We start from the raw sequence: 26,654 nt of genomic DNA, 5'->3' as shown, positions 1-26,654 counted from the left end.
GGTTTACTTTTTGCTCTTTCATCTCTCCTGACAATTTGCTCTGGCTTCACCTTTTTCATATCGGTTCTGATCTGCTTTAAGCATGCCGACCCAGGAAGCTGTACTTCCTTTTCTTTTGACCAACACATGGCAGGCATTTTCCGAAAGTAATTATTCTTTCTGCTAACATATCTGGCCGCTCTGACATTACAAAGATTCATATAATGTGTCTCTTACATTTTGGCTTTTCTCATAATAGAGAATTGCTTGTGTTCTTCTGCTTGTTTCATTAATCTTTATTAAATAAAGATGTAGGCTGTATTTAATTGAATGTTTTCTTTTGGCAGTAGAACAAGTCTAAAGGTGTTTCTCATTAATTTGTTATTCAGTAGGGATATCCATCTATCTGGATTGAATTTGTGACGATACTTAGTTCCTATTTGTAGAAATGCCTGTGTTGAACACATTTTCTGTGTTTTGCTCAGAATATCCTATACAGACTGACGTTCTGTCATTTGTCATGTGGGAATCTAACTACAGGGAATTGGTCTTTGTTGACAGCATGTCTCCATTTTGCTTCCTCCCTCCCCCCAATACAATGTGTTTTATATTTAATCTTATAAAAGTTTATCTTGCTAGTGGAGTGTGAAGAAGTGCAGAAATGGTGGTTTTGGTTTTGTATAGCATATTAATATTTTGGACAATATTTTGGCTGACAATAAGAAATACTAACATTCATTTTTAGAGGAATGTCCTATTTAGAGTTTCCTCTGGCAATTAATTAAAGGGACATCAATTTGAAAGCAAGTCATTTTTTTTTTTAAAGGCTCAAACAGTGTTTAAATGACTGACCCTGCTTGGGAAACAGTGAAACTTGACAAAACACAGAGTTGTGAAAGGCATGAAACAAAACAAAAGTGAAAAATCATGGAAAGTATGTTTTCAGTAATCGCTTTATCATATTTGTAGATGTTATTTGTAACAATAGTAAGTTGAGAATAAACTTCAGCAGACATGATTTTTAAGTTGGTGTCCCTTTAAATGACAGTGCTGCAAAACCTTTTACTTTACTGGTATCTGTTTGCCCTTGGTGCTTACATACAACTCGTAGGCAAAGAGTACTGTTTTTTATACATCTGTAAGGAATTCTGTCATCTTACCATCGGGAACCCTTAAATAAGGAAACAAAGAGTCTCTAAATACGGTTGCACTACCTATCCGGGAACAGTACAAGATCCACAGATGAAAACATGGGGGTTTTTTAGGGGGCAAACATCTTCATTTGGTTTGTCAGCTTTCTTAACATTTATAATGAGTGAGTCTGTTATAAGTCTAGCAAAAAATAGCACTTTTATTTGGTGCAAAAGGAAAAACTATTTCATGGCTAACGTGGCATTATAAATCTAGAGATGGAAAAGACATACACAACTTCTTCACCGTACCAGTGCAGGAGTGTTCTCTAGTGTAGAAAGTATTTTCTGGCTTCTTGTGTAGTTACTTCTAAATATCTCAAACATCAGACCTTTGACAACTTCACCTGTGACGCTACTCTGTAGTTCTAGTAACGTTCACCGTTATGAAGTGTTTCTTGATTTTTTTTCAGCCTAATTTTTTCCCTTCCTAATATTTTGTCTTGCATAATTTTACCTTTTTGGATACCCTCAAGAATTCCTTTACTTCATTAACAGAATTGTGTTTAAAAAAAAAAAAAAGTCTGTCTTGAGTGACAAAAGTCCTCAAGCAGTTTTGGGATTTGACGTGTGTGGCAATAGTTAGAACATTTTGTGACTGTGGACTCTTAATAGTAATTTGTTTTGCAAAACTTTTTTGCTCTTATATTTGCAAATGTTGTTATCCTATTATCGCTTGTGATGTTTCAAGATGAGCACCTTTAATTAAGATAGGTCAGATGGGATTTCTCCTGTGTCCCTGACTGGTTGACCCCATCTCATATGAGCAGGAATGCCACCCCAGCTAGGCAGAATTAGTTTACGTGTGGTTTTTCAGTCAAGAGCTGCTGTATTTTGATTGAGTTCTGGGATCCAACTCCTAGACTTTAAGGTCAGAAGGGACCACCGTGATCATCTAGTCTGACTTCCTGCACATTGCAGGCCACAGAACATCACTCACTGCTGTAATAGACCCCTAACCTCTGGCTGAGTTACTGAAGTCCTCAAATCATGGTTTAAAGACTTCAAGTTACAGAGACTCTACCATTTACACTAGTTTATACCTGCAAGTGTCCCGTGCTCCATGCTGCTGAGGAAGGTGAAAACCCCCCACCACCTTTGCCAACGGGGAAAAATTCCTTTCCGACCCCAAATACGGGGATCAGTTAGACCCTGAACATGTGGGCAAGAGCCACCAGGCAGATACCTGGGAAAGAATTCTCTCTACTAACTCAGTTGGAAAAATCTGGGAGAAGAAATACTTTCTTTCAGTCCTAGTGTCTGTCAGTCCTAGTGTCTGTCAACGTGCATTCTACAGGTGAAACTTTCTCTGATATAAATTCACTTTTGTTACATCTGATTGAAACCTAGTCCTGGACAAAGGCTGTCTCATACAGTTGCTTCTGCAATAATTCCTCCAGCTAGTGGGAAGTGAACTAGTTTTATCCTGACATAATTGTTATCTTTCAGTTTGGCTAGGGGAATTTTCTTTGACACCTGCATTCTCTCTTGTTGCTCTGTAATGTAATACTGGTCCTGTACACACCCCTAAGCTTCTAGTATTAGTAATGTCTGGAATACTGTCAACTGTGACTGTGAGCTGCTTTATTATTTCATATTAGCCTCATCTTCATCTCATCCTCCTATCATATGTCACTTTCAGCATAATGGCTCCTCAGAACTTGAAGAAAATCAGACCCAGGAACAGCAGCATCCTGCGCATGGTACAGTAGGCATATGTGGGTTTGAACACTCTCATACTGCATGCAGTTGTTTGCATAAATCAAAAGAGAAAGATGGATGGTTGGCTGTGTCCTCTCTCACCTGGGTTCATGTCCTGGAGATGATGGGAATGTTGCATGTGATAAGCAGTTTAGTCATATACTCTGCTTTGCCTGCTGCATAAACGTAATTGTGCAGGACTTTCTGAAAAACAGAGTGCTAATTGTAGCCAGTAAAGATCTATGGCTTTCTTCACCTGAGTTTGGCACATCACATCTGCAGGGAGCTGGGATTGCTGGAGTAATACCATGGAGTTCACTGTGTATGTAGAATCATAGAAGTGTAGGGTTGGAAAGGACTTCAAGAAGTTATCTAGTTTATCCCCAGCTGAGGCAGGATTTAAGCTGTGCCAGACTTTTTAAGCATTCTGCATATGGTGCAAGATGGATGCCGGCCCGCATTTGACGCCAGCAGACTAGTAAACTTGTTCTTCGATACTTGTTTCATACCATGTCTCTTTTCCTACTCCTGAGAGAGGAAGGACCATAAATTAGTAACAGGGCTCCTCAGTGGATGGGGGACGGCTTGTCAGCATGAATCAGGACAGTGGCAGCTGTAGCTTGGGGAGAGGAAATTGTGGCCAGCACTGACATAAATGGCTGTGTTGAATATACGAGCTGTTCTCCAGTGCGCGTTCAGAGGTTGTGTTCAGTGCGGCGTAAGACAGTTGGTATGTATTGTACAAATCATATTAAATAATGCTTTGACAGTGACAACTGTGGGACAGTACTTGGGGACTTGACTGGCAGTGGTTGCTGCTTCTCTGTGTTACTTTCTTGTCGCCACGTTGATGATGTGACTGACTGCTTTGAAGTGTGTGAATGAAACAAATATGGCCTATAATGCCAGTGTCCTGAAAGGCGCTGAGCTTCCTTTGGGAAGTGAGAATGGAGGACGTGCAGTGCCTCAGAGGATCAGGCCCTATAGCTGTAACCTGTGGGGTGGAGATTTGGAATTGTGGAACATCCCTCCCCCATTTATTTAGAAATTCCACTTGACAGGACTCTAAGGACTCCCATGGTTTTAAAGCAAAATCAGCAGAGAAATAAATCCTTCAGCAATTGCACATCTGACAATTATTTTTTAAATTTATGTAAATCTGAGAATTCCCTAAATCATGACATTTAATTTTTAAAAAAATTCTCCCTACTCCCCCAAAACCCCCCGAAACAATACACATGGACAAAATAAAAAACAAACTTAGTGATTTGTTAAATGCTTAGAACAAATGTAACGTGTCTAAACTTTGCCCATTCAAGACTGTATGTAATATTAGCATGGAACCTATTTTCAGAGATAAGCACGTGCAATTGCGTGCATACATATGTGTATGTGTGTTGAATTTATGAGTGGAAATGCGCATTGGGTATTTGTGCAAACACAAGGCCAAACTGATTATGTGCGTGGTAAACATCTATTTTTATTCACAACACATTTATTACTTGCATGCATATGCTATGAGGTCTGCTCAGATGTGTGCCCCGACTTTGAAAAATCAGCCCTACACATTTTAAAAAACAAAATTTCCTGTATAGGCACAAACTCAGACATATGCACATTTGTTCAGGCTCATGGCTAAATCCTCATTTGTTTGTGATCTGTGCAGTTAACTTGCACAAAAACATGTATCCTTTTGTCTCATGTCTGTCTAGGGAGGGACGACTAGATCTTTTAACCTTACAATTCATCCCTTAACTCTTAAGGTGGATAGCCACCTCTTTTCCAGGCGGTTTCAAACCCCAGATTTCCTGTGACTAGGCAAACCACCTCCACCAAAAGTGGATTTTGGCTTCATACTGGTTTTACCAGTTCAGAATCCAAGTCCAAAATATAATTCTGTACTCACATCCCTTTTTTATTATAATATCTTTCTACTAGTTCAACTTTGCATTGCACCAGCTGGTTTTAACCTTGCACCTGGCACATAATAATGAGCAATGTTTTGAAATCAAATGATAGGTTTAAAAAAATTATTGGGAGAACTTCAAAATATATATATTCTAACATATGAAGGCTCTTAGAAAAATTCAAAAAAACTTTGCTGGTCACCTTTAAAAGTACAGAATGAGTAATTTGAGGGGTTGGGTAGTTGTCCTCATCAGAATAGCATTGTAAGGAGTTTTTATGGTTGTTTTTTTCTACATCCTAAATGTTTAATTTTCAGATGTTTCCTGTTTGTGAAAACATTTGTATGAATAGACACGTTGAGATGTCTGTTCTCTGTTAATAACTGAGGTCAGTGCTTCTTGTTCTTCATAATTTCTCACTTATTTTCAGTATGTTTCACTGTCGAGTCACTTAGAGTTGTTTTGAGTGTTTTTCTTTTGTTTTTGAAGTGGACCCAAACACATTGGAATGATTTGGTGCTACTGTTCAGGAGATAACAGCACATATTGTTGGAGCCTGTTGGAGCATTTTTGGGTTGATTTGTGAAAATTTGTGTGTCCTCATGTCCAGAAAGTAAATGATGATTTTTCTTAAATAAAAGTGGTGGCTTTTTTTTTCTTTTTTTTTTTGAGGGGAGAGGTTGAGAGAGAGAGTGAGCTTCCCAACTTTTTATGTCCTGCTAGTCTGCTGCTTCAGGAAAACTGCTTTTGCAGGCATCTGTGCATAGATACAAACAATACATTTTTTTTTCAAGGCACAATTCAAATGAAATGAATTTTGCGTACATTCTGATGAATTTTAGCATGTTTGTAGGTCTTTGAAAAGGTTATCTAATGCTGTTTTACTGATGTGGAAACTAAGATAGAAAGGTTGTGACTTGATTAAGGCCACAAATGGAATTGGTGCTAGAGATGGAATTGGAACAGAGGAACCCCCAGTGTGATTCTCTAGACCAGGCTGCTTCGCTGCTACTGACTTGCTTCTTTATGGCTAGAGGACATAGCAGCAGCTCAGCAAAGGAGCTAATGTATCTGGAAGAAGCTGGTTGTGAGGGAGCTTATAGAAGTTCAACAAGTACAAGTGCAGAGTCCTGCACTTAGCATGGAAGAATCCCATGCACCGCTACAGACTAGGGACTGAATGGCTCAGCAGCAGTTCTGCAGAAAAGGACCTAGGGGTTACAGTGGACGAGAAGCTGGATATGAGTCAACAGTGTGCCGTTGTTGCCAAAAGGCCAATGGCATTTTGGGATGTATATGTAGGGGCATTGCCAGTGGATCGAGGGATGTGATCGTTCCCCTCTATTCAACATTGGTGAGGCCTCATCTGAAGTACTGTGTCCAGTTTTGGGCCCCACACTACAAGAAGGATGTGGAAAAATGGGAAAGAGTCCAGCGGAGGGCAACAAAAATGATTAGGGGACTGGAACACATGACTTGTGAGGAGAGGCTGAGGGAACAGGGATTTTTAAGTCTGTGGAAGACAAGAATGAGGGGGGATTTGATAGCTGTTTTCAACTACCTGAAAGGGGGTTCCAAAGAGGATGGATCTATACTGTTCTCAGTGGTAGCAGATGACAGAACAAGGAGTAATGGTCTCAAGTTGCAGTGGGGGAGGTTTAGGTTGGATATTAGGGAAAACTTTTTCACTAGGAGGGTGGTGAAACACTGGAATGGATTACCTAGGGAGGTGGTGGAATCTCCTTCCTTAGATATTTTTAAGGTCAGGCTTGACAAAGCCCTGGCTGGGATGATTTAGTTGGGGATTGGTCCCGCTTTGAGCAGGGGATTGGACTAGATGACCTCCTGAGGTCTCTTCCAGCCCTGATATTCTATGATTCTAAGTCCTAATGCCATCAGTGGCAATTTAGGCTGCCACAGAGATTAGTCTGGGATCTTCCCTCTGTATTTATGGAAGGGAAAATTCATTTTGGTCTACCCCCAGTTTTTGTACCTCTATAACGATGTTGGTTGGGGCTTGTTTGTGTGATTTTTTTATGGATAGAACTATAAAGGGACTGTCTACAGATTCAGTTTGTGAAGACCTTGGCCTGGCACCTAGAAATGTAGATGTAAAAGGTATAATTGTAGACATTTAAAGGAAGTATTTCTCTTGCAGCAACACAAATATCTCATTGTATTATGTTCTAACAATAGGATGTAATCACAATTTATGGTAAAATGAAAACAAAGTCTTATAGTGGAGTGTTAGGCAACCTTAATAATAGGCAGGGCTTCCAGCCCTGCCTATAATAAAGGCTTCCTTTCTAAAGTCTGACACTATAGTGACGTCTGTTCTAAAAGAAGGAAAGGGTAAGTAAAGATAGCACATCCAAAGGCTATCTCTTTAAGAGCTTGTTTAGATGAACAGATAGTCAATTTTACCTCGAACTAGCCTGCTGCTCACCGACTGTCTGTGTGGACCATGCTGCCTTATGCTGAATGTTCCCTGGTGCACTTTGATCTACATTGCTTTGAAACTGGAGTAGATCAAAAGTGCACTAGAATGTTTAGTGCACAGCAGCAGGGTCCAATGGACAGTTGGTGTGCAGCAGGCCGGTATGAGGTATAGTGGAAGATTCTGTAACTGTTGCTAAGAGGAGAAGTTGTGGGGTAAGTAGAGCCAAGGAGGAAAGCACAGTGTGTCTTCTCTGCTGTTTCTAAAGAGAAGTAATACCGAAGTGTTCTCTAATGATTTATAATTATTTATAGAGTTGAGCAAAAATTGTTGTTTTTCATCAAAAACTCATTGTGATAATAAACGGTAGGTTTTCTTACTAAGGGGTCAGTTTTGCCACTCTTAATCACATCAAACAGTATCTTATTCTGAGAGTCACTCAGTGACATCAGTTGGAGTAAAGTACCACTTTGAAGTAAGGATGGAAGAATTAGGCCCATAGTGAATAGCATGGGAGCGTTGTCATTGAATTAAGTGGGGCCAGGATTTCACCATATAGTTAAAATTCTTTCCGTCAAGACATCCAGAGACACATTGACCCAGTGAGCACATTATTAACCTCCTGGAATAGAAACCACCATTTAGTCTAAAGAAGGGCAGTATGTGTAAATATAAGACTGCAGTATTTGTTTCTTGTTTGCATAACCTAGACAACACATGTGTAGAAACTGATGAGAAATTTTACTTTATGCATTCTTTCCTTCCCAAAGTAGTAAACTGTATCTTCTTGGTATGTGTAATGGATTGCATTTTAAATAGTTCTTTCTGTTTTTAGGTTATGGTCAGACTGGTCCAGCGTTTCAGCGAGCAGGTTATGACTCTGTTGCAGCGGCTGTTTCTGGTCTTATGCATATCACAGGGCCGGAGGTACTTAACTTTATTGTAAATTTAGTGAAGAGCTTTTCCGGTGCACTGAAGTTTTGTGCTGTACTTAATAAAATGGCCTGTAGAAATAAAAAGAATTAAGGAAGCTGGTAGCTGGAAAAATGAAATATAAGCTTTGATTTAAGAGGGAAGAATGAGTCAGCAATGCAAGTCTTTTGAAGCAGAGTGTTCTCCCACAACAGGACAATATTGGCAAAAGCCTGGCATTTAGAATAAACATATAATAAGATAATAGATTCTAGAAACAAGCTAGAAAATGATCTTGGTTCTTTGTGGGTGTGTATATGGAGTGTATACAGCTAGAAGAGCATTCTAGAATTAAGGGCCTTAAATGTCGTATTCAAAATTACAAAATGAAGGCATTTAACTAATCTGTCTAAAGTATTTTTAAGGTGTCTGTCCCCTTTGTATTTAAATGCATAATATGTGTGAAAAGGAACACTGAAAGATCAAGTAATCGGCATGAGTGTGAATAAATTGTCAGTGGCTTAGTCACCACAGATTAAGTGGTGAATAAAATATCCTATGCAAGGGTGTGATTTTTATTAATTATAACGTAACGGAAGTAGGGAAGGAACAGCCAGGCATCTCCTGCCTACACAAGCTCTCTGGCAGGATAAATGAAGAGCAGTTCCCAAACAAATGGCTGTAAAAGGCAGAGGAGACATGAAGGGGACATCACCTCTAACCCTCTCCTGCAAAATCTGGGGATCAAGACCAGGAAAGCTGCAGATTTCCTTCCCCTTCCACACGTTTTCCTCCTGCAGTGGATGAAGGTTTAAGTGAAGGATGCCTCTTTCTGCATGTGACATTGAAATTCTCCCTACACTGCACAGCAGGGGTTTCTGCCCATGCCTCTCTGCTACCTCAGTTAACCTGTACTGGACACATGCTTTATGGTTGTGACAAATAAGTATCAGCATTGTAATACTCCCTCCCAAGCCAAATCTGCTGTGTGCTCAGAGGAAGGCAAAACCCCACCCTTCTAGTTACCAGTTTGCAATGTGCAAGTGTGATTGGTGGGAACTAAGGGCCCTCAAGCTCTGCCCAAGCTCTACTTATGCATGAGGCTGTTGTTGCAGATGGGGCACCACCCTTCCTCATGCTTGCTAAGGTCCCAGAGGTATCTATTCCCAGCTCTCCAGCCATATCTCAAGAGCGCTCTCCTCCACTCTCTCAGCGAGTGAGGGGGGTGGCTGGTATTTGGGTAACATAGGTGCTCTTAACCACTGAAGTGTAATAAAAGGAATAACCCAACCATCAAGAACCTGGGAATGCCCCTAATATTTTGCCTGTACTAGTCATTAAGAGGCCTGGATTTTGTATGTACTTATTAAATAAAATCAATAGACTGTACAGAATTAATACAAGGATGAAATGACCATTTTCAAAATTACAATAATAAATTATAAGTAAGTTCCGTGCCATAGGGAGAAGTGAAATTTGAGAAGATATTGACTTGGAAATAGAGGCTCAGAATTAAAAATAGATGTTCAGTAAGAAAGGGTTTGACAGCCAGTTGGAGATGTCAGTCACGAAATGAGAACTATGAAGACCAAAAGCCTCTGAAAATACAGAAAAGGAAGTGTCTGTTTGAAAGTTGGCCAGAGAGCAGGGGTATGAAGCCATGTAAACCTGTAATGATTTGGTGCACCTGGAGTGGCAACAAGAAAAGTGGTGTAGCAGAAAAAGCAACTAACAAGAATATGGGAGAGGGGGCCTGTTGTCTCATAGACATGATTTCAGCAGAAACTCTTAGTTAAATTGAAAATGTATTGGCTTGTGTGTGGATTTCATAAATGACTTTTGACACTTGTATATGAAAGTTGACATTATTTAAAGTTATTTCCTCCACTATTTAATAAGCAATTTATTCAGATGTGGTTGCTCTCTAATATCCTAAATCCAAATGTGAATGCACAAACTTGGCATTTTGGGGAAAGCGAGAGGGAAGAGTAACAGGTGAGAGGAGTGGTTGCCTTGAGGTTAAGGCATTGGACTGCAGCTCAGGAAACCTGGGTTCAGTTCCTTTTTATGCAACAGACTTCCTGTGTGATTGTGGGAAAATCCCTTTTACCTTATTTGCTCATCTGTAAAATGGGGATAATATTCCTATTCTCCTCCACCTTTGCCTGTCATGTCTATTTAAATTGTAAGCTCTTTGGGGCCATGAGTGTGTCTTACTATGTGTATGTAAAGCATCTTGCACTGTGAGTCCTCGTTCTTGGTTGGGGCCTCTAGATGCCACTCGAATACAAACAGCTTGTATTAGACAGGCAGTGGAGAGCTCATGCTGCCCAAAGACTTGTATTGGGCTAGTTTGGCAAGGAACAGATGGTAGAATTGAAAAGAAACAAGGAGGTGGAATAAATGCTGAAAGGCGCCCTGAAAACTAATTCTGTTTTAGTTCATGTAATGGCGATGATGGTGACAACATATCTGGTTGCTCCATTCTTGTTATGTAATACATACAGTATGTGGAACAGATCACCTGTATGTGAGGTTCTCCTTCTCGTATGTTTCAGTCTGGATCCTACTGCAGGTGCACATATGCCTCGTGCCCGTGAGATTGGATTTTTTTTAATAGCAGTATTCATTGGGGCAGCTCAGGCACCTCGTGTCACCTCATGCTCCTGTGTGAGGGCGTAAAGGACAGAGCAGGTGAAACTGTCCCTCAGTTCCCTCTTACCACCCATGGCAGTGAGATGGAACCCACCGAGTGTCCCACCCTCCTATTTTTCTCGGAGGTTCAAACTCGTCTTCTAGATTAAAAAGAAAAGGAGGACTTGTGGCACCTTAGAGACGAACCAATTTATTTGAGCATGAGCTTTCGTGAGCTACAGCTCACTTCATGTAGCTCACGAAAGCTCATGCTCAAATAAATTGGTTCGTCTCTAAGGTGCCAGAAGTCCCCCTTTTCTTTTTGCGAATACAGACTAACACAGCTGCTACTCTGAAACCTGTCTTCTAGATTAGTTTGTGAAGAAATACTTCACCCATCATACCTTTGTTAATTTTTAAAATTTGGATTCCTTAAAAGAGCCATCTAAACAGAAATATATCTCCCTGTGAAACGTGGATATATCGTGGATTCTAAATCAGACCCAGAGGAGACATGCACCTCCAAGGAACCAAAAGGGTTGTCTGTGAGGATGACCCCATAGGGTGCTGGTCTAGTTAGGGTCCAGCAGCAGAAGGAAGTCAGGGAAGAAAACACAGTTGAAATTGATTTCTGGTCACATTGATGCTGATCACCCTGGCACCAGGGCATTCAGCACTAGTGCTGGCAACCACTTCAGTACCAGAACTAGAACACTTGGCACTGACCATGTGTCATTGGAGCCAGCACCACCACCCCAATCTTGGGGCAATGCCAAGAGGAAGGGCTGAATGAAGACCAGCGATGGCTCTGAGCATAGAAAGGCACCGCCTCTGAGAGAGGAAAAGAGGCATCACTCCTCTAACGATAGGTGTCTACATCCAGTGCCAAAGGAGTGGTGCAAAGTATGCTGACACTGCTGGCATCAGCACTTGTAAAGACATCAGCACCAACCTTCAGCTTGCTCCAATTATGGGACCAAGGTATGCCTTAACAAAACTGTCAAGATCCCCGCTGGGGACAGCATTGGCATGGGAACTGGAGCAAAGATATTATTGAGACATCATGCTCAAGGAGACACACATCATCTATTTCCTGTGTCATCCATGCTTGACTGTCATCCAGTTGGGAGCCAGTCTTTGGTAGCTACCTTGCCCCTTTCCATCAGGCTTGGTCCGATATCTCCTCAAACAAATGATGGTTTGAATGTAGTGCCCATGGATGTTCCAGTCATTTCCACAACCTTCTTCCTGCCTAATCCCTTTCCCTATCTCTTCAGAAACCCTTCTTACAAGAAACTCTTACAAAAAGAAGTGGCCTTGTCACTTCATCTAGGATGTTCCTCAGGAGTACAGGGAAGAGGCTTCCACTCCTAATATTTTTTTTTTCCTGAAGATGAAAGGAGATCTTCATCCTATCCTAGACCTGCGAAGACCAAACAAATATATACACCACCGCAGATTCAGTGCTTGCCTCCCTCATTGCATCTCTGCAGGCTGAAGACTGGTTTGTGTCATTTGACTTACAATATATATATCTTCATATAGTCATCCACCTGGCCTACAGGAAATACTTGATATTCATGATGGGATCAAATCATTACCAGTATAAGGTACTGCCATTTGGACTCTTCATGGCACCAAGGGTTTTTATGAAATGCCTAGCAGTGGTGGCAGCCCTCCTGAGAAGGCAGGGCATTCATCATACTTGGCTGTTGAGGGCAGATTGTAGTGGGAAATGGTGGCAAGCTGGAACGTACGCTAGTCTTATTCACCCATCTGGGCCTAGTGAACTACAAAAAATTGTCACTCACACCATTCAAGATGATAGAGTTCATAGGTACTGTGATTGACTCGAAATTGGAAAAGGCACACCTTCCCAATTTAGTGCTCCTGAGGCTCATGGAGCCTGTCTTCGAACCACTCTCAAAATGTTCTTTTCATCACCTTCCTCGGAAGTCAGTCTTCTTAGTGACTATCACTTCAGCAAGGAGAGTGAGTGAGCTTCAGGCATTTATAGCCTGAAAGACAAAGTAGTGCTGCAGCCCCACCCAAAGTTCGTTCCTAAAGAGGTCTCTGATTTTCATCAGAACCAGTCAAATCGCCCGACTTTCCTTTTCCCCAGAGACACAGTCAGCACAAGGAAAAAAGAAATTACACACATTAAATATATCCAGGACTTTGCTTTATTATAGTGACAGGGCCAAACCATTCAGTGTGTTGCCTTGTCTGTTTATAGCTATAGCCAGACAAAGCCCTGGCTGGGATGATTTAATTGGGGATTGGTCCTGCTTTGGACTAGATGACCTCCTGAGGTCCCTTCCAACCCTGATATTCTATGATTCTATGATTCTAAAAGTCAAGCTACTTCCTTGCAAAGAGTAACAAAATGTATAGCACGGTGTATCTTGATGTGTTATCATCTGACTGGTGTTTCTGTCCCACTGAACATCATTCTGCCAGAGCATGAGCAACAGGCTCCCCCCACTTCAGGAATATCAGAGATCTGTAATGCAGTGGTGTGGACTAACCCACTGATTTTTGTCAAGCACTATCCCTTGGACTTAGATGCCAGGTCAGATGCCAAGTTCAGGAGAACAGTGCTTCAATCACTGTTTGATTGATGCAGCTATACTCCTCATTCCCACCATTCAGAGGGGATACTACTTGCCAGTTACCTACAGGAGGTTCACACAAACATGTACTTGAAGAAGAAAGAAATACAGTAACTGTTTTTCTTCAAGATGTTATGGTCGATGTGGATCTCAAACCCGCCCTCCGTTCCCCTTTTTGGAGTCTTCAGCCACCATGGGCTTTGAATTATGAGGGAATGCCCTTGTGTGGGAGTATGAGGAGGCACAGGGTGCATGCATGGCCTTGAGAGACCCTGCTATTCAAAGAAAATCCAATCATGTGAGGCGCATACGCACCTACAGTGGGATCTACACTGAATGCAACATCTCAAAGAACTACAGTTTCTGTAGGGAAAGTAACCATTCCTTACATTCTGATCCAGTGCCTGTGAAGTGAAGAGCATTGCTTCCATTACAATGGCAGAAGTTGCGCACACAACTTCCTGAGCTGAAAATTTGCCAGCTAAATTCCATGGAAGTAATAACTGTTACAAAGGGGCAAATGTTGTTAATACTGAGTTAAAGGAAACATATTTAAAAGGTTAAACTTTAACAAAATAGAACTCGAATAAAACTTTTCAATGATATGTGAATGACAGAATGTACAAGTGTTACACTGAATAATTGGATGCAAGTTGTATTATGGGAGTAATATTCCTCAGTGGCCATTATGAAGATGGATTTTATTAAAAGGTTATGTTAAGATCTACACTGGAAACCCAGATGTTCACATCACCTCACCAGTACTTCAGGCAGTGTAATCATTAGAATCATTTAATCATTGTTGCTAACAGCTCTGTGTATTCACCACGGGCTTTTAACAATTCATTCTGACTCAGTCATTCTCTTGCCTGATTAAAATAAACATGCTAACTTTTAGCTCTTATTTTTCTTCATCTAAAGTTTTTGGTTCATATTTTATTCCATAAGGGCTCCCCAAACACACATTCTCTCATGTGCAAAGGGCCAGCGCAGTGCCTAAGTGCTACTTAAGTCCCTTTTTGAAGACTTAAGTGGTGCATAGGCCTTGTGCTTTGGGGTGAATTTCGTAGCCCCATAGATGTACCTTTTAGCTGTTGCAATGAAAATCCATTCTGAATTGGTTTAATAATAATAATAATAATAATAATAAAAAATAATCATACCTAGCTGTTATCTAGAGCTTTTTCATCAGCAGATCTCAAAAGGATGTCAATATCATTATTCCCATTTTCATATGGGGAAATTATGTTTTAAAGTAGTGGTTTAGAATTGTACTTCACGCATGCCTGAAAATTTACGACTGATGGTATGCTGTTCTTTAAAATAAATCTCCCGAAGTTCCAATGGCACTGTTTATGGAGAAGTAATAGAGTTATGTGGAATTTTGAACAACATTAAAAACAAAGTGGCAAAACCCGTCTCATTCAGTGTGGGGGTAGGTGTGCAGAGGCCTGCTTTGTTCCATAAGGTTGTGACAGTACTATCGGCTGTGTGTGTACTATAGATAAATATTACAGTGTTAAAAATACGTAATAGGGTAGGGTAAATGCAAAAAAAAAAAAATTAAAAAAAAAATTCTTGTGTTCTCTTTCCCCCTCTCTCTTTTGGTTATGTATTGTTTCATTAGAATGTAAAGTCTTCAGGGAAGGAACTGCCAGGTGCGACAGACTAAAGTAAAATCAAAATAGTAGCTTATATACAATACTTGAATCAGAATAAAACATTTTCTGGCAAATTCAGAGACTGTGATAAACCCAGAAGAGAAAATGACTTACTGGTTGTAATTCTGCTTCTCTGAAGTTTATCATTCTGACAGGATTCTCACTCTTCTAACATCTTGTGTTAGGAAATAAGAGTGAAAATCCCTGGTGGATAGTATCTTTAATGACACTTGAATGATAGTGATTAAGGTGTTTTTACCCATGGTTTTTTTTATGTTGAGTTAATTGATTGCCAAATAACTCACTGTAATTAATACTTCTGTAAAGAACGGCCAGTCTGGACACTCCCCAAACATTTATTTCAGGCTGTGAACATTTGTGGTTTACCCTGAGGAACAGCCTCAGGATAAACTACAAATATTTGTATTCTGGCTATAAAAAAATTCTAATGAGGGTGAGACATGAGGAGAGACTGGGCCTCTGTATTATGCAATATCATATCCACAGAAAATCACTGTGTGACTATACAGTGGAATCCTAATTTACCAAAAGTTCTGGTGAACAGGTTATTGAGTGTGCTCTGGGACACCACTGGAGATTTTATTCTGCTGAAGGAGTACATAAATTAGAATTAATTTGAGGAACATCCACATAACTTCTACAACCACCTGAAAATTTTTGAGTTTTAAAGCTGCATTAACACACACTTCCAGTTTCTGACCCAAGCCATTTTAATACTACAGTACATTTCAGAAGCTGTATTCAGAACTCTGGAATGTTTTCTGAAGCAGGTATGTAATTAATAGCAAAAGTTATACTCCCACTCAGCCCACAGGGATTTCCTTATGTACCTCATATAGTCCATTTTAATTCACTCCAACAATCTAGCTGCTGACTTGATGTCCCAGAATAAAAAGATTTTACCAGTACAGATGATCTGGAACTTTGCTGTGCGCTGAACAGCAGCTTTAGTTAGTGAACTGTTTCTTGTTATTGGATCATGAAATCTATGGCTTAAACAGCAGGGAAGTTTGAGCAAAACCTAAGCCTTAATTAAAGCTTTTTGTCCCTTGTGTAACATTCCTTTGCACTATATACTCACATTTCTTGTAAAATTATAATTTTGAGGGAGTGAGGGGGCTGCAGTTGGGGAGATAGAAGTCTAAGGTAAAATTTTATGCACACTTTTTTTCCAAAGTTGTCGTCGTCTTAAAGAAATAGTGATACAAGTATTGAAGGAGGAAAAAAGGTAATACAAATTTGTAATGCATCAAAGATACAGTACAATATCATATTTGGCTGCACAATAAGATATGGAAAGAGAAGGGAATTGAAAAAGAGAGGAGATTATACATTGGGCACATCATTTCAAAATCTTTGAATCCTCAGAGTATATCTGTTTTTGAAGAAATCCTGAAGGTTTTCAGTAAGAAAGGCCTACCTTTTGAAATGACATAGTGCTTCATTCTGAGTGTTTTGAAATAGTCTCCAGGAAATTTGAGCTCCAATTGTTGAAGATGCTAAATTGTACTATATTACAAATATACAAATGCACACAAAACTACATTGAAATATTGGTAAGGCTCTCACTGATTGCACAGAAACAAAGATATTCAGCATTAAGGATAAAATGTTATCCTTGGACCATATTGCCATGCTTAGATTCTGAACCACAGGTGGAATTTGGGGTCCCACACTTTCATTAGACCACCTCAGTATTAGGAATGAAGGATGCTAACTATGGAGTTCTGGATTTACTTCTCTTGGGGTAGTATTTTCACTATGTATTTATAAAATATAGCAAACAATGGAATGGAGTCTGGTTTTGTCTAAAGCTGTACCACAAAGTCTTTCTGTCTTTAATGTAGATACCTCTGGCCAGATTCTATTTTTCTTTGTATAAATTTAAAACATGCTAAAAGGACCTAGTTTACACTGATGACATATTTATTGTCTTCAAAGACATAATTAATAGAAACTCACAACATTCAAGTCTCTTATTTGGGGAACAAAAAACTTGATGTACCCAGATGCAGCAGTGCCAGATGAATGTTCCTTTGATGGAATTTTCTCTGACTCATTAAGGCGATAATTTGAGTGTAATTTCAAAACCAATTCAGATAAGAGTTCCCTTAGTGAATCATTACATACAATTTGGATATTAAGAGAATCTTTGTAGTGGTGTGTCTATTCACTAGGCATTCTTTGTTACTGAAGAAACATTTTGTTTTATTGAATTAAAGAGAGTCAGGCGTGATTGGGATCTACAGTACCAGAGGGGCCATCATCCTTCAGATTAAAAACAAACAAAACACAAGCTCATCAAAAGGCTACACATGGTATATTGCTCAGAACAGTTGAAAACTAGCCATGATTGTTTCCAATTAACTTTGGCAACTTATTTTCCATCCTTTGCCTGTTCAAAGCCGTTTAAAGACTACTGGAATTAAAGCCTTCTATTAAGCATGTCATTTAATGGAATGATTTCTCTTTTGAACTGATTATTCTTATATTGCCAATGTAAATTTGGATTGACCACAAAGAAGCAGTATGTCAGGGCGCAGGAAGGTGCAGATCATTCACTGTTCGGACTCGGGTGAATAGGATTCTAGAAAACTGTGTTCAATGTGGGCATCTGAGTGCCAAAAAGATGTTCACAAGGGAATTTAGAAAAAAACAGCCTCAAAAAAATGAGTTAGTGGAAACTGGTGGAATGGCTGAGCAGTAACAGACAGGAAGGTCCATTTCAGCAGGCAAGAACCTTTTATAAATACATATCAAAACAAGTTAACATAAGCAAAAAAGAGAAATAAACAACCACCTAAACATAGGGATCAATCCAGCCTCAGAGTCTGGATGGGAAAGCCTTAGGCATTCTCCCTCTGGGCAAGTCTACACTTAAAACTTTTGTTGGTTGGGGCTGTGGGGATATTTTCATTATGTGTTTATAATGGCAAAAGCCGTAGGATAGAAGTTTATTTTACTCAGAGAGCTGATCTAAGCTATGAGGAGGGAAAAGGAAGCTGAAATTAACTCCTCATATACTAGTAATAACTATGCATCCTGTCACAGATAGACAAGTTTACGAGGAAAGATTAAAATTAAACAGACAGCGTAGGCAAAATTAAACAAACAGTATAGGATAAGAGCTGCTTAAGGGGATAGGGTGAAAGCTTACAACAATCTACAAAAGCTTGGTGTAAACACCGAAGAGGGAAGGGAATTACTCAGGCTGATAAAAATATGTAACTTGTAGTACGGGGATGAAATTGGGTAAACCAAACTTTAATGTTAACATCAGAAAAAAATGGATTATTAACGGTCTAGATCTCTTAAACTGTGGTGTATTCACCAAAAGACAGTGTTGGAAACATTTTAGAACTAGAAAATTAAATTGTATGGAATTATCTTATACTGGCATAGGATGTACTAGTTGGACTTTTCCGTCTTTAATTTATATCCCCAAATCAAAACCATTTAAGGATAGAGTTAAGTTTGAAAATGTACCTTTTAATAATGCTTTATATCTCAAAAATTGCTTGTTTGAGCCTCCCCAAATCTTGTCATAAACTTCTTGGCTGGCAGACAAAAGTTTCAAGGGACAAGGAACTGTTTAGTTGAAGTTATGGAAGAGGAGGGACAAGATCAGCCTTGTAATGGAGAGTACAGTATGTTACATGCTTCACTGTGGAGATGCTGCCTTTGATTCTGTGCTAAGAAGGAAGGAAACCCACAATTTGAATTCAGTGGTTGGTTTCAGGAGCAATGTTGACACCATGGGGTGATGGCCTATTTTGCAATCTTATTATGGTCTTGCAGTAGTGAGGCAATAATTAAGTTGGTGTCAAATTTTTCTGTTTTACTGGGTCTATACCTCAGAGTCTCAACTTTTGTTTATAACCCTTTTTTGTAAACGTCAGGTGGGATTTGAACCAGATTTTGGCCACTCATTAATGCGTGTGGAATGATTTCCAGTATGAATTTTCTGTTAGCATGTTGTTGGAATTTTTTTTTGGTAGAAAACTTGGGAACACTGGAGCACCTGATTCTTTGTCCCACACAGTGCATGTTTGATGCTCCCTGCTGCCGCCTGAACAGTAACATTGTGATATCAGAGATAATCGGTCATTCATTGTTCACTTTGTCCAGTTCATTAGCATATTTGCAGAGAGTCACGATTGTCCTGGTTGTTATTGCAATGGCTGCCTTGGCTAGCTGATTTACCTCAGATGACCCATTATTACAAAGAAGGGTCACAGGAGGAACTGTAATGGAAGCAGATGGAAGCTGAGCGCCTGCTGTGCTCCTTTGAGTTTGCGATGTGGTAAGTTATACTGGTTCTTTTCAAAGAGCAGGTGTTTGTTACTCTCCTCAAAAAGGGTTGCATGAAAATAAGGTACAAAATTACAGCTCCTTTTCATGTATATTATCTGCTTGTTATGAATTGGAGACTGACATTCATTTTTTAAAAAAAGGTGGGAAAAATGAGTCCTTGCTCAGTTTTCTGTTATATAGTTAGAAGAAAGGTAATTTAAAAGTTGCACTAAAACTGAAATTCCAAAGAAGTTTTTGTTTTGAAGACAGTTTTAATTATTTTCAGTATATTGGTTGACATGGCACTTGTGTGGTGAAATATTGAGCTTCACAAAGATAACAATGGCAATAAAATATACACTGAAGACAACAACAGTGTAAATGTTATATAAATAGCACATAAAAATCTAAAGAAATTTATGAACAAAAAACTTGCAGATTAGTCATAGTTGGTCTCATAAAAATCAGGAAGTACAAAGTTAAAAATTAGAAAGCATTAAAAAGCTGGAAAAGTCAAGCACTCTCAAGTTAGGATATTCCAGAATAAACGTTGCCCATGCAACCTTAATTTGACCCTCTTGAGTGTATGCATTGTAATACAGCCTTTAATTACACGCAGAAGTGACTGCCTGCAAAAAGTTTGGTGTAAGAGACTTGCCCAGAATCACACAGGAACTCAAGTGGCAGAGGGAGGGATAGAATCCAGTTCTTCAGGACAGCATTCAGCTTCTTTGCCTTGAAACTATTCTTTTTCTTTCTGCTGTCATAAGAACATAAGAATGGCCATACTGGGTCAGACCAACAGTCCATCTAGCCCAGTATCCTGTCTTCCAACAGTGGCCAGTACCAGGGGAAATGAACAGAACAGGGCAGTTGTCAAGTGATCCATCCCCTTTGTTGTCTAGTCCCAGCTTCTGGCAGTCAGAGGTTTATGGATATCCAGAGCATGGGGGTTGCATTCCTAACCATCTTGGCTAATAGCTATCCTTCATGAACTTATCTAATTCTTTTTTGAAACTAGTTGTACTCTTGGCCTTCACAACATCCCCTGGCAACAAGTGCCATGGGGTGACTGTCTGTTGAGTGAAGAGGTACTTCCTTTTGTTTGTTTTAAACCTCTTGCCTATTAATTTAATTGGGAGACCCCTCGGTTCTTGTGTTATGTGAAGGGGTAAATAACATTTTTTTTTCTCCACACCTGTCATGGTTTTATAGACTCCTATTATGTCCCCACCGTAGTCCTCTCTTTTCTAAGATGACCAGTCTTTTCTCCTCATATGGAAGCTGTTCCATACTCCTAATTATTTTTGTTGCCCTTTCTGTACCTTTTCCAATTCTAATATCTTTTTTGAGATTGGGTGGCCAGAAATTCATGCAGTATTCAAGGAGAGGTGTACCAGGAATTTTGTGTACTGGCATTATGATATTTTCTGTCTTATTATCTATCCCTCTGCAAATGGTTCATAACATTTTTGTTTAGGATTTTTTCACTTCTGCTTCATAATTAGCAGATGTTTCAGAGAACTGTCCACAATGGTTCCAAGATCTCTTCTTGAATAACAACTGCTAATTTGGAACCCATCATTTTGTATGTATTGATTATTTTTTTCCAGTGTGCATCACTTTAAACTTATCAACATTGAATTTTATCTGCTATTTGGTTACACAGGCACCCAGTTTAGAGAGATCCTTCTGTAACTCTTCCCAGTCAGCTTTGGACTTTACTATCTTGAGTAATTTAGTGTTGTCTGCAAACTTTGCCATCTGACTGTTTACCCCTTTTACCAGATCATTTAGGAATATGTTGAACAGTACAAGTCCCAGTACAGGTTTTTGTATATTACCATTCCTAATTAGGAACCTGTAGGAGAACACTTCAACCTCGCTGGACACACAATAGCAGATTTAAAGGTAGCCATCCTGCAGCAAAAAAATGTCAGGACCGACTTCAAAGAGAAACTGCTGAGTTCAGCTCATTTTCAAATTTGACACTACCAGCTCAGGATTAAACAAAGACTGTGAATGGCTAGCCAACTGCAGAAGCCCTTGGTGTTCACACCTCAACTGCTAGAAGTGGGCCTCATTCTCCCTGATTGATATAACCTCGTTATCCCTAGCCAGATTCTTGCTTGCATATTTATACCTACCTCTGGAAATTTCCTCGACATGCATCCGACGAAGTGGGTATTCACACACGAAAGCTTATGCTCCAATACGTCTGTTAGCCTATAAGGTGCCACAGGACTCTTTGCCGCTTTCACATGATTATTGACTTCCTCAAAGAATTCGTAGAGATTGATGAGACAATTTTCCCTTTACAAAAGCCATTTTGACTCTTCCCCAAGATATTGTATTAATCTATGTGACAATTCTGTTCTTTACTATGATTTTGACCAGTTTGCCTGGTACTGAAGTTCGGCTCACTGGCATGTAATTACCACACTCACTTATGGAGCCTTAAAAATTGGTGTCATAATAGCTATTCTCCAGTCATCTGGTACAGAGGCTGATTTAAGCGATAGGTTGCACAGTTAGTTCTGCAGTTTCATATTTGAGTTCCTTCAGAACTCTTGGGTGAATACCATATGGTCCTGGTGACTTATTATTGTTTAATTTAGCAATTTGTTCCAAATCTCCTCTACTGACACTTCAATCTGGGACAGTTCCTCAGATTTGTCACCTAAAAAGAGTGACTCAGGTGTGGGAATCTCTCTCATGTCCTCTGTAGTGAAGATCAATGCAAAAAATTCATTTAGTTTCTCTGCAATGGCCTTTTCTTCCGAGTGCTCCTTTAGCACCTTGATTGTCCAGTGGCCCCACTGATTGTTTGGCAGGCTTCCGGTTTTTGATATACTTAACTTTTTTTTTTTTTTGCTGTTAGTTTTTGTGCCTTTTGCTAGTTGCTCTTGAAATTCTTTTTTGGCCTACCTAATTATACTTCTCCATATGACTTGCCAGAGTTCATGTTCCTTTCTATTTTCCTCACTGGCATTTGACTTCCAATTTTTAAAGAATGCCTTTTTGCCTCTAATTGCTTCTTTTATTCTGCTGCTTAGCTGTGGTGGCATTTTTTGGTCCTCTTATTGATTGATTGATTGATTACATTTAGTTTGAATCTCTATTATGGTGTTTATAAATAGTTTCCATGCAGATTTCAGGCATTTCACTCTTGTGACTCTTTCTTTTAATTTCCATTTAACTAGCTTCCTCCTTTTGTTGTCGTTGTTGTTTGTTGTTCCCCTTTTTGAAGTTAAATGCTACTGTGGTGGGTTTTCTTGGTATTTTCTCCCCTGCAAGGATGTTAAAGTTAATTTCATTATGGTTGCTATTGCCAGGTGGTTCAGCTGTATTCACATCTTGGACCAGATGCTGTGCTCCACTTAGAACTAAATCAAGAATTGCCTCTGCCCTTGTGGGTTCCAGGACTAGCTGCTCCAATAAGCAGTTGTTTATAGTGTTTGGAAATTTTATCTCTGGATCTCATCCTGAGGTGAAATGTATCCAGTCATTATGGGGATAGTTGAAATCCCCATTATTACTGGGCTTTCTGCTTTTGTAACCTCTCTAATTTCCTGAGCATTTCACAATCACTGTCCTGGTCAGGTGGTCAGTAGTATATTTCTATTGCTATAGTCTTATTGTTCGTAGAATTTCTATCTATAGAGGATTCATTTAAGATTTGTATATATTTGACTCAATGCTTTCTTTCACATATAGTGCCACTCCCCCACGAGCGTGACCTGTATATTTTTTATACCCTAGTATTACCGTGTCCCATTGATTATCATCATTCCACCAAGTTTCTGTGATGCATATTATATCAATATCATCATTTAATGTCACGCACTCAAGTTTACCCATTTTAGTATTTAGACTTCTAGAGAGACAAGGTGGGTGAGGTAATATCTTTTATTGGACTAACCTTTATAAAAGATATTTCCTCACCTATCTCTCTAATATCCTGGGACCAAAATGTCTACAATAGCACTGCATATTTAGACTTACAGCATTTTTATACTAGCACTTATAAAATTTGTCATTTCTGTATTTATTTGTCTGCCTTCATGTGATGTAATTGAATGGGACTCTTTTTCGTTTGATTGTTTCTGTTCAGTTCCTATCTGGTGCTTTATCTACTTCTGTCCTGTCCTCTCTCCTCGGATACAGAGCAGGGGTGGCTAAACCCTGGCTCATGAGCTGCATGCGGCTCTTTTACAGTTAAAGTGTGGCACACGGAGCCCCCTCATATTCCCACTACATTCTCCAGCTACCAGACTGGGGTGGGGGGAGCTCAGGGCTTCTCAGGGCCTCACTCCTGCTGAAGCCCTGAGCCGCAGCAGGCACATCCCACAGCCCCGCTCCTGCTGAAGCCCTGAGCCCCGGCTACCGCGCCTGATTCTCGAACTTCTGAAGATTATTGTATGTGGCTTGGAGGATCAGTAAGTTTGGCCACCCCTAAAATGGAGTTTCCCCTTTAATGAATTCCCCCCAAGAGATGTCTTTATCTGAACCATGTGCTCCTCCTCATGCGTCAGCTTTCTCCCAGCCCTTAGTTTAATAACTCCCCTATGACTTTTTACATTTTACATGCCAGCAATCTGGTTCTGTTTTGGTTTAAGAGGAGCCCATTCTTCCTGTATAGGCTTCTCCCTTCCCAAAGGTTCCCAAGTTCCTAATAAATAAATTATTAATTCTCCAGTTCCTAATAAATAAATAAACTCCTCCTCCCAACACCATAGTCTTATCCATACATTGAGACTCCACAGTTCTGCCTGTCCAGCTGACCCTGAGCGTGGAACAGGAAGCATTTCAGAGAATGCTACCAGGGAGGTCCTTGACTTCAGTCTGTTACCTAGCAGCCTAAATTTGGCCTCCAGGACCTCTCTCCTACCTTTCTCTGTGTCACCGGTACCTACATGTATCACGACCACCAGCTCTTCCCCAGCACTGCACATTAGTCTATTTAGATGTCTCGAGAAGTCTGAAAATCTTCCCACCGGGCAGGCAATTCACCGGGCGGTTTTCCCGGTCATTGCAAACCCATCTATATTTCTAATAATTGAATCTCTGATTACTATTACTTGTTTCTTCCCAATAACAGGGGTTCCCTCCCTCAGAGGGGCATCCCCAGCATGAGAGGATACCATGACTTCATCTGAATAGTGGGTTTGTTTCTGTCTGCTCCAGCTTGATGCTTTCATTCCCTCAGACTTTCTTCTTTCTCAGCAGCACAGAGGCTGTCAGACTGGGGATGGGCCTGCCCTGTTGTGTCCCTGAAAGCGCCTCTGTGTGCTTCTGTGTCTCCCTTAGGTCTTCCATTTCAGCCACTATCATCTCAAGAGCCTGATCTGTGTGTCTGAGGGCCATGAACTGCTTACAACATATGCACATGTATGCAACCTGCCCATAAGGCAGGTAATTGTATATGCTGCATTTAGTGCAATAAGCTGGATAGCCCCCCACTCTGTTGCGGGACATCTGTCTGCATTATTTTAACTGTTGCAGGGTTTTTTCTATTTGGTGATAGAGTGGGATATTAGTTTAAGTTTAGAGTGTGTTTGTTAGGTGTATCTGCCACTTGCATGCCTTCTCTAAATTCCCTTGCAAAACTCCCCTGTTCACTAGCTCCTCTGATTGCCTCTGAGCTGGCTTTTTAAACTCCTGTTCTCTGTGAGTTAGCCCCACCCCCTTCTCATGGTATCCTAAAGGGATTAGGGATTGAAGAGTAGCAAGCTAGAGCCTTGTTAGTAAACTCTCAGCCTAGTTTAGCAGACTGCTTTGCTCAGTTCACAGCCCCCAAAACAGACTGCACTATAGACTTCAAGCAAGCAAGCATACAACAACAAGCTAACAAACAACAAACTCACCCCAAGGATCACTTAATTGCTCCTGTTAGCTAGCTCCCCTGCCTTGTTCACTACAAACTTCCCAATTTCTGCAACAAATGAGGGATGGGTCCTATAAAGAAAGGACTCCTTCACTACCCAACCTCTGCTCCCCTGAGCAGGTCCCTCCTGTGCACCGAATGAACTAGGGGTGCTCTTTTTTTTTTTTTTTTGAAGGATCATGTAATTAAAGGCTGTATCATAATGCATATGCACAAGCGGGTCGAACTAAGGCATCCTGGCATTTTCTAACTTGAGTGTGCTTGATTTTGCAACCCTTTTATCCTTTTTAATCCTTAATTTAGGAAATACAAATTCTTTTATGGTTTGATTTATTGATGAGAGCAACCTTAAGTAATGTTCAACAAAATTTTTCTCTTTGTGAATCGTAGATAAAGAATAGTGCATTAACCATGTACACAGACAAAGGAAATCTACTTGAGGAGGAAAAGATACAGTCTTATTAAGCAAAAACTGGAAGATGGTGTACTTGGTGAGGCAGATGTTGGTACAAAGATCCAAGAGAGAAGTTCATGTGATACAGTATCTGCTGAAATCGTCCGTCGTTATCATCTCGCATTTGTAATTTTCTCCATCAAGGCTGAGATTGATGTCTTTTTAAACCAGTGGAGATTGTTTTCAATCTCAGAATGTTGTTGCCTCATTTATTTGCAAGCTGGTGAAATTTAGAATTATGACCTTTTTGTCTCTGCCCCTACCGAGCTTCTTGGTTATGATTTAAGATGGATACATTTTGCTTAACCTACTGAAGGCTTTCACTAAATATAGGATAAAGGTTTTGTTTGATGTTCACTATGAAACAGTTTAGGGTAGATAGTATCTTGACGACATGATAGAACAGGGAAATAAAAAATATCCCTTTGCACCGATTCAGTTCTACCCAGCTTCTGGCCGTTGGACCCACACACACAGAAGTAAGCAGTAACTTTCCCACAGGCCCCTGCTTGGGGTTGTGCCTAAAGTAACAGAAGACTAGTCGTTCATGCACTTTTAATGGTGATTTTCAAGATTTCTTTAATTTCTACTTTGTGTCTTTTTAACTTTTCATTTGAGAATTTTAAAATATAATGAATAAAGTAGCCGTTCTTGCCGTCATATATAGAAGCTTAATTTCCTGCAATTTTTTATCCCCAAATTGATTTCTTAGTGCATTTGACAGTGCAGTATTACCTTACTGGGTACAAACAAAATCCCCTTTAAATGACTCATAGATAGCTAGTTATCGGATTTATATACGCAACTTACTCTGCTAAAAACAGAATAGGAAAACACTATTTGACTTTAAGGACAGCTTTTTATTTTCTTGAGTGAAACCAAGTTCTTTTAAAAGAGTCGGAATTATCATAACTCTTTTGTAGTCCTAAAAAGTAATTAGATTTAGCAATGTAAATTGAGAAGTAG

General features: G+C 39.8%; 1 protein-coding gene across 7 annotated transcripts in view; it reads left to right on the top strand.

The window, feature by feature from the left end:
• Positions 1–26,654, top strand: part of SUGCT (succinyl-CoA:glutarate-CoA transferase) — a 492,934-nt gene that overhangs the window by 62,389 nt on the left and 403,891 nt on the right. For all 7 annotated transcript variants that reach the window (XR_012157441.1, XM_073332837.1, XM_073332839.1 and 4 more), the window contains one exon: positions 8,050–8,141. Coding sequence is in view for 6 of the 7 variants with exons in the window: in XM_073332837.1 (XP_073188938.1) it covers positions 8,050–8,141 (92 nt within the window). In the remaining variant the exon portion in view is untranslated. The remainder of the gene's footprint in view (positions 1–8,049; positions 8,142–26,654) is intronic.

Source organism: Lepidochelys kempii, chromosome 2 (assembly GCF_965140265.1).
Source record: "Lepidochelys kempii isolate rLepKem1 chromosome 2, rLepKem1.hap2, whole genome shotgun sequence".
Classification (NCBI taxonomy): Eukaryota; Metazoa; Chordata; order Testudines; family Cheloniidae; genus Lepidochelys; species Lepidochelys kempii.
This window is presented reverse-complemented; position numbering and strand designations above follow the sequence as displayed.